Raw genomic sequence first — 9,588 nt, forward strand, 5'->3', positions numbered from 1 at the left:
TATGGACTCTCATTCTCATTCATCTTCTCTGTGATTTCTGTAACCAAGGCCTCCAAATTGGTCTCAGCAATGAAGTGTTTAAGAGTTTTATTATATGTGTGAGTCAGTGTATTATTAGGTACCATAAAACATTTGAAACACTAATAACAAAATTACAAACATTATTCATTTAACTAAATGTATAAATGACAAATGTGAGTCCTTTCATCAAAGCCCTGTGGTTATTTTAATCTACATTTCATGACGTGAAGCTTTAACACTGAGTTTAATAATAAATGTGACATCATGCTAAGAAGCGTTCATCAGGTGAAAGTGTTAACTGATTTTAAGGATGTTACTATTGAGTAGATTGTTTTTTTGTTCATTTAGCATTTAATCTTTAACATTAGAGTTATTTTAAAACTAGATACTAGATAGTGTCTGATTTGATCACCTGATGGGAAAACAGACATTCATGAGTCTTATTTCTTTCTCTTCAGAGAAACAGTCTGTGGATGAACAGTGGCCTGCACTGATCCAGAAAGTGAGTAATGTCACATCTGTCTGACTTTACAGATACAGCTTTCATTCAACACATGTAGAAAAAAAACATGTTCAACATTATAAATGATGATACAAATCAAATTCCTGATTTTCACCAGCTGGTTCTCTCTCAGGTCTGAAGCTACATTCAGGTTGCATCATGTACACATGAAGTCTGAAACAAGAACGTTGTTAATTAATAATGTTAAAAATCATTGTTACCTCGACCACTGGAGAAATGTTTACTGTATATAACCACATTTCTAAAAACACACGTGTTGATGAGATGTTAACAGAAACATATTTAATCATCCCAGCTCAGAGTTTGCACATTTACAGGAATTAATATTTTTTTTGTATTTACCAGGTAGAAACAATGACGTCTGTTATAGAGCTGCTTTTGGAAACACTGGCTGCTTTGAGTAACAGGGAGCTGAAGCACTTCAAGCAAGTCCTCTGGAGTCAAAGTTTGGTCTATGAACCCTACATAGAGATCCCATGGTCGGTGGCAGACATGCAGGACACAGTGTTTCTAATGGTGAAGACATTCAGCCAACAGTCTCTGGAGAAGACCAAGAATGTTTTAAGTGAGATAAAGAGGAGAGATCTGGTGCAGAGGCTGTCAGACAGGAGCTCAGGACCCAAAAGTAAGACAATGAAGACAAAAACATATTCAAATAATTAAACTGGCTCAAAACATGTGATTCATGAGTTTATGAGCTATCTTTTTTCTTAATAGGGAGAATCAAAGTATTATCAATACACCTGTCTGATGCACAATTCAATAGAATACAATAAAACCCACAGTTCCATAAAATTCTTGTCTGTTTAAATAAAATACATTTAAATATATTTTGCTGTCATAATGTAAAACCTAAAAAATACACACTCTCTGCTTTCTGAAACATTAATTAAGCTTTAATCACTCATTTATTGATCAGTCTAATTGATTCTTTCTAAACAGATCTGTGGTTCAAAATTTGGTATAGACACTTTATATGAGGGGATTCTTAGAGGGTAAAATATAAATGACAATGTCTGCATCACTGCTAAGTGCTAAATATAAAAATAATTGAGTTAGTATTACAAAGCAATATTGCCCGATGCAAATGTTTCTAGATGGTTGTTCAATCATTAATTATTCATTTTTTGTTTTTTCTCCTCCAGAGAAACACTCCATGGATGAAGAGTGCTCTACACTGATCCAGAAAGTGAGCAATGTCACATCTGTCTGACTCAACACAACACAGCTTTCATTCAATAGTTGAAGCTTAGGAAATATCGGCATGTACATTTATCAGGTTCTTCTTCAGCTTTGACAGTGATCTCACAGAGAAACTATTCTACTATTATTCCAGGTTGCAACAATGGCAGCTTTTAAAGAGATGCTTTTGGAAACCCTGAATGATTTGAGTTGTCAGGAGTTTGAGAAATTCAAGGAAGTCCTGGAGTTGACTGTCTTCCAGGAGGACCTCATAGACATCTCAGTGAGGTTCAGTGACACAGCAGAAATAGTGTATCTGATGCTGCAGAACTACGGTCAACAGTCTGTGGAACTCATGATGAAGACTTTCAAGAAAATGAACAGATCTGATCTGGTTCAGAGATTAGACACCAGCTCAGGAAACAAAGGTAAGACAAAGAAGACAAAAAACATCACATTACACAATCATGTGTGTCTAATGAATACATCTAATAATTAATTTTAATAACATAGAGTATATCTCCTGCGGTGCAACCAATCATTAATTAAATCAACACCTTTTGACGTTCTGAGTGGATAACAAACTTCCAAACTAAGTGAGGAGAATTCCAGTTTCCACATTCTTTGACCTATAAAAGGATCATGGAGTTGAATGAACACCTCTCTGTCATACTGAATATTGTAATTTCACAACACTGTAAATTCTATTTGACATCTAAGATAATTTTGCAAGGTGGTTATCTTTACATAAAGACAGTGATATTTGCTGTAGGGCTTTTATATTGGATTATATTATATGATATCCAACCTCTCTTCTCTATGTGAGATTATTTTTATTAAAATCTTTTTTTTATCGTTTTATTGCAACTACATCTGACTAAAACGTATTACAGTCTGATGTTCAGTCAGTCTTGAGTCATTTTCTGTTTTCTTTCTTCTCAGAGAAGCAGAAGCCTTCACTGTCCCAGAAAGTGAGTAATGTCACATCAGACACACCTTACCCACACAGTGTCAATTGAATAACTGCTGGTGGAAAATTATCCTCAGCTTGACCTCTATATTTTCATCATTTTAATCAGATGGTGGTCATTGAACTGAAGCAGCACTATGATTGAGATTTTGATCTGAAATATTATCCACCAATAATGTTACAATAAAGTCTGTGCTATATGTACCACTGAGGATGAGAACAGGACAACTAATTGGGGTTTTTGATTTTTTAAACCAGAAATATCACAGCTGCTGTTGAGATAATAAAAATAATTAAGTGGTCTATTATTTTGTGTAATATATTCGTATTGGTTCTTACAATACTCACTCGATTTAAATGTTTACATTGATGCATATTACATAAGTGCCGTCCAATCACTTTGAATCCAGCAGGACATAAAGATGACACAACCTAAGCAGAAGCTTTTGGAAACACTGGAAGAATTAAGTTTCCTGGAAATCAAGGAATTCAAGTCGTTCCTGCAGACCTTTCAAATGAGAGATCTACCAAACATCCCGAGTGTCCGAATAGCGAGGGCAGACAGCACGGTTGACCTAGTGGAGCTGATGGTTGAGATCTGTGGTCAACAGTCTGTGGAGGTGACCAGGGAGGTTTTAAAGAAGATGAACAGGGCAGATTTGGTCCATAGTTTGTCAGACACCAGCTCAGCATCCAAACGTAAGTTGTGATAAAATAAACTCCAATACAATTTTACTATCAACCATTTGGTGTGAGTGACAATTGCTGTGGGGTCTCATTCTTTGTTAATGCTGCAATGACAACATAAGACAGGACACTGATAACTGGATGGATTTCCTACCAACTGGGAAATAAAACCACAAGTATCTGTATGATTACACACCACTCGGAGAAAGTGCTATATAGCAGCCGATAACGTAACAATGACCAATAATGTAATACATGTGCCCATTACAAGTTCTTACGTTATCGGCTGGTCAAATTTATTACGTTACTGGCCCTTAATGATGCATTATTTGTGGGAATCATTTAGTTGTTACCATTAAGCTCCTCTTACACCATCATTAATTAGGCTTCATACTTCAACAGCATAATACAGGACATTGATGATATTACATGACCGCAACATCAACACCCATTACTTCACGTTTGAACTATCCAGTTGTTTATTGTAATGTATGTACATGAAACACAAATAAAGCTCATTGTTCCTGTATTTTTATTTATATAATATATCCCTCTCATTATGAATTATTAATATATCAGCTACATGTATTTAGCCTGTACATTGTACATAACAGTCAACCTGTGAAGTGCTGCCACCTTTCATAAACTGAGATTTGAATTAGCAGTAAGTCCTGCATAACATATTGTTCTAATATTGGAGCAAAGCTATGACAGACAGATATGCAATAGATATTGTCTGTACAGAAGAAGAGTGTAAGAGAATATGTAGCACATAGTGCTTAAGCAGCAAAGTATATGGGTTAGGGTTAGGGTTAGGACAAGCCTCCTCACTGTCCATTTTTAAAACTCATCTTAAAACCCATTTTTATTCCTTGGCTTTCAACCCTGCATGAGACTCTGCTCCTGTTTTAGTGTTTCATGGTTTGTTTGTAGTTATTGTTTTATTGTTTTTAATTAACAATTATTTTAGTATTTATTTCCTGTTAATTGTTTTATCTATGTATGTACAGCACTTTGTTTCAGCTGTGGTTGGGTTAGGGTGCTATATGAATAAAGTTGAGTTGAGAGAGTTGAGAAACATAACGTAAACATTTTCTGTTGTGTTTTAACAAGGGCCTTCAAGAAGCTCAGAGTCTGAGGCTCATGGAGACATTATGGTAATCCATTTCATTCATCAATTGTCATTCACTTTGTGATCTTTGTCCATTTAAATGATGTTGTAAAATTAATGATTAAACAGAATCTATTCATCTAATTTACAAATGTGACTGTCCTCTGATGCAGGACTCCAGTGACTGGACTAAACTTGAACCTGAAGTGAACAGTACAGATGCAGATGAGGCTCCAACTTACAGGTAAAAATAACATCTTCAATATTGTGTCACAACAAACTGGACAGATTGAAAAAACTTGGTTGTATGATTTTTATCAGGATCTTTTTCATGTGATATATAATGGTAATTATAGTAATGTTTGATTTAGCTCCAAATAAACTGCACGCAACTACTGTTTAAGTTTACATTTAGTATTATTACCAGTCAGTTGTTTTATCTCATCTCATCCTGTCATTTCCTTCAGTCTCCAGTCTGAAGCAGGAACGTTTGAATGCAGTGTCTCTGACCTGCGATGGGTCTGTAAAGAAAAGGTCAGCTTTAAGTACCAGTTCTGCTCTTGGGAAGAACACATGGAGAGAATGGAAATCTTACAATACATGCCTGCAGGTCCCCTAATGGACATCACAGTCACTGCTGGGAAGTTAAATGAAGTGTACCTGCCTCACTGGATCTGCACAGGTAGGTGGAAACATTAAAAAACGTATTATGAAACTAATGTGTAAAAACACGGAAGATCTTTCTCCTCACTAAATGTGTGTGTTTGTATTTTGTGCAGATGACAACCCTGAAATACTTGACAAGTTTGCAGTCCTGCACATAGATTCCTGTGGAGATGTTGTTGAAAAAGTGTCTGAGGTCACATCATCCCACGTCAAGTTATCTGAACCAATTTTCTCTCCAAGAGCGGTCCTGATGAAACTTGGCTTTCCTGTAAAGATAAAGTGCAACGTATTAATATACTATCAAACAAACACAACATTCCTCAAGCTACATGTGTATCTGATCCCACATGATCCTGCTCTAGAAAAGGTAATTTAATGTTTTACTGTCACAACTGTGTATTATAATAAGATTTAAAAAGCCTACAATTGAGTATTAGGACCAGTGGACAGAAAAAAGTTGAATTGTGAGAATAATAATATAATATAATAATAATGTGAAGTGGGAGGGGTCACTGGTCATGGAAGATTTCTTTCCCTAGTTTCTGTGTAAATATAAGCCATCAAAAACATGAGAAAATATAGTTGAAACATTTCCTCATTTCATAGTGATGGACAAAGTTATTCTCAGATTTCTTTCAGCAGCTGAAGTTAAAATTTGTTTGAGGCTAATAGATCTCACTGATGAACTGAAACCTACAAATTTAGCCCACTGCTCACTGTTTGTCAATGTGCAGCAGCCTTCAGTCTTTTTATGCTATCATACATTGATACATTGATCTCTACGCTCTTTGGCACAACCGTCAGGACAAACCCAAGTGCTCCATGTGTTACACAAATGAAATCGGTTTATGGTATTTTGACTGCTGGTGTGATACACTTAGTGTAAATACACTATAACTTCATTTTTACATGTAGCTGCTCTCACCTGTTAAACCACAATTCTGCAGCAGTGTATTTAGTTATTCTCAAAATATGTATGTTGCAAAATTTTAAATAATAAAACTTTCTTCTCTATAAAATATGCTTGCCAAATGTGCAGATTAATTTTCGTAAAATGATTTGTTCCTCAATATCATGACTATTCTGAAAATCTCATATACTTTTTTCTCAACACTGGCTCTAAATCTCTATAGAAGATAACATATTCCTTGTTTATGTACTTTCAACACAAATGACACTTGCTAAATACTTCTTTTTCCAGACGGTGGACAAGAAGAAATCCTCCAAAGGATACGAAATCATTGAAAAGCCACGTCCAGACAAGTACCTGAAAATGCAACAAGGATTTGTCCTGAAATCAGACATAAGCACAGCCAAAATCTCTCCTCAGGTGTGATTTGTACTGTTTGTCAGTAATTACATTTCAGTCAGCCAACTCATGTTAAGTAGATTATCATTTAAATGTTCACTGATTTCGTGATTCCCCACCAGAAGCAATGGTAGCCTACTAACTATGGTAGTAATAATTAAATGCTTAATTGTAAATAAATGCATCATTGCTTGTATTTGCTATTTGTGCAAAGGGACATGTGATTGGTGTTGCCACCTTAGAAAGATATAGCTTTTAAGAGCCTACTGACAAATCTATTGACTTTTTGGCACCACATAAACCACTTCAAGAAGGTAACCAGTACTAGTCAACTTTGCTCATTTTGTTCAGAGTTTGGGAGAGATCAGCAGCCAGACAGAAATGTGGATGATCTGAGCATGTGCAAATCAATGTTCCTAATGACCATATACTAATCAACTAGTTTTATTTTTTTTGTAAAGGGTTGGGGTTAGGGTTAGGGTTAAGGTTAGGGTTATTTAACTTGACTGTTTACCATCAAGAACTATATCTCCCTCTCCTTTTATGTTGTATTTTTTACACAGATATTAACCCTCAGGTATGACAGCCAGGATCCAAATTTCTATGAAGTGTTCATTGAAAATCCAGACACAAACTTCAACCTTACACTCTCACACTCTTGTACAAATAAGAGTAAACCAGTGTGTGAACCAGTGTGGACCTGTGAACTTCGAAAAGGTCAGTGGTTAATTAATATTACAATAATGAGGAGAAATGACTGTTTATTTAATTCCATGAATAGTCAGAAACTGTCAAAAGTACTTCAGATGGCAAGTTTGGGTATTGGGACAGACCTATTTATTGAACAGCCAATACAACAAATTTGATCACAGCTGTAATAACATCTGTTGGTTTTTGATGCAAACTATAAAATTATATGTAGTTAAAATGTCTTGTTATTAAATATTCTGTTGTGAATGCAATACATAAACCCTCAATATCAACTATCAATATCTGTGTTCTCCATTTCAGTTGACTACCTAAAGTCTGGTCATTTTGAAGGTAAGACACATCATAAATATCCATTACTATATGAGATTTAAGTCATATTTCATAACTATGTCATACATTTGCTGCAAATATTTCAACTAGAAGAAAGACAATTTCAGTTTCAATGTTTAAAATGTTTGTAACTTTGAAACCAAATCGTAAGGTTTCCAAATATTATTGTAGCACCTAAATTGTTGTGTTTTGTTTGTTTGTTTTTTACATATTTAAAATTAGACCATTTTTTGATAAACTGGAAAGAACTTGGAGAGCTGAACTGGGCTATTTTGTACGGCTGTCTTGTACTTTGGTTAGTTTGTTGCAGTATTCTTGTCTAGAAAAAAACATGTATTATATAATCATCATTGAATGTGTTGCAGCTGCACCGTCATCAACTGGACCGTACTGTGCTGCTACAGTGAGAGGTAGGTACACTGCAAACATACAAAGGTGCTTCAACCTAAAACATGCAGGTTTGCAAACATTGTATTTTCCTTCCTTAAATGTAAAATACTAATTAATACTTTATTCAAAATACATTATTCTTCATTGATTGATTGCAAAAGATGTTTTCCTGTTGTTGTTGTTTACACTAATAATAATTCAAGCTACTCACAAGTATTGTGTCTTTATCTAAAGCTTGATGTTATTCCTTGATCATGAGTTGGAAACACTACAGTTGCTAATGGAAGTGTGGAAAATGTATGATACATCTTCATGAATACAAAGTGTTTTATTCCATTTCTCCTCAGAGGAACACACTGTGGATGAACTATCTGCACTGGTCCACAAAGTGAGTAATGTATCAGTGTGACTTCCAATCCAATGTTTTAAATCATTAAAACTGATGCTGCATTCAGAGGAAAAGTTCTGATATAATCAATAAAATCATGTTCAAATCTTTGTTTATTTGTTTTTAATTCACCAGACAGCAACAATCACAACAGTTAAAGAGAAGCTTTTCAGAGTGCTGCAACGTTTGAGAGAGGAAGATTTCGAACACTTCAAGTGGTTTTTGGAGAACAAAATCGCAAAGAGCAAACTGGAGAAGGCAAACAGAACACGTGTGGTGGATCTGATGGAGCAGACCTACAACCAACAGGCTGTGGAGGTGACCAAGATGCTTTTCAAGAAAATGGACAGGAACGATCTGGTGAAGCTGTTGTAAAAACACCAGCTCAGGATCCAAAGGTGAATTTAGTACCTGAGGCCTGTACTACGAAGCTGGATTTTCTCTTATCGAGGTAACTTCAGGGTTAACTCTGGGTTTTCCGTACTACGAAGCTGGTTCACTTCTTACCGGGATAAATCACCATGGTAACTTATGCTGAACGGCTAACCTGCTCCGGAGCAGGTTATGTTCTGGATAAGAGATCAACAAGTATGAAAGCACCACCTCCTGACCAATCAGCTCTCTTAGAAAATGACATGCCCATTCTTATAAGATCCTGTAGACACTGGTGCGCGGATCGTGAGAGGAGCGCTTAGGAGAGAATGAGTTTTTAGAGATAGATGCAATTTTTTAAATTGACCAAAATATATATTTAAAAAATAAGCCTTGAGGCACATGAGGGATATTAGTCTGTATGTCATACAGTTGGTTTGACATCATTCACTTAAATGGTTGAAGCGCATAATAGGTTTGTATTTTGAATGTTGAATATTAAACTAACTTAATGTCTCTATGAAAGGAAGGGCACTGAGGAAGCGCTCTGCCCAAAACGTCTGTGCCGTAATAAAGTGACATTGACTGATCAGAGTGCTGTCCGTTTATATTGTCTGATAAATTAATATTGTATGATCTCGTGAATTTACACATTAACAGAATCGGCTATATTCTGCCAGCATTCCTTCCTGGCCTTTGCTGCATCAGTGTTGCTTTTGGCCTGGATGATGTTTGAATTCTTCATATTTTTGAATAATAATTGTCTGCTCCTCCATGGTAAAGTAGTCTGCTCTGCAGGGTTTCTCCATGTTTGTGATTGGTCAGACACTGCAAACACCACCCCTTTATGTGAGATAAACTGTGATGTCACATTAATTTACAATAATTCATAAATCTGCAGGAGTGAAAAAAATTAGATAAAGTTATC

General features: G+C 35.6%; 1 protein-coding gene across 1 annotated transcript; it reads left to right on the forward strand.

Moving 5' to 3' along the window:
• The first annotated feature begins 1,889 nt into the window (after positions 1-1,889).
• LOC128366183 (NACHT, LRR and PYD domains-containing protein 1 homolog) lies at positions 1,890-8,663 on the forward strand. Its single transcript, XM_053326865.1, has 10 exons — positions 1,890-2,154; positions 4,497-4,540; positions 4,668-4,738; positions 4,962-5,176; positions 5,274-5,527; positions 6,362-6,490; positions 7,033-7,186; positions 7,481-7,510; positions 8,248-8,288; positions 8,424-8,663. The coding sequence occupies exons 1-10, from the start codon at positions 1,890-1,892 to the stop codon at positions 8,661-8,663; spliced, it is 1,443 nt and encodes a 480-aa protein (XP_053182840.1).
• Positions 8,664-9,588: the final 925 nt, after the last annotated feature.

The sequence above is a fragment of the Scomber japonicus genome, chromosome 10, assembly GCF_027409825.1.
Source record: "Scomber japonicus isolate fScoJap1 chromosome 10, fScoJap1.pri, whole genome shotgun sequence".
Classification (NCBI taxonomy): Eukaryota; Metazoa; Chordata; class Actinopteri; order Scombriformes; family Scombridae; genus Scomber; species Scomber japonicus.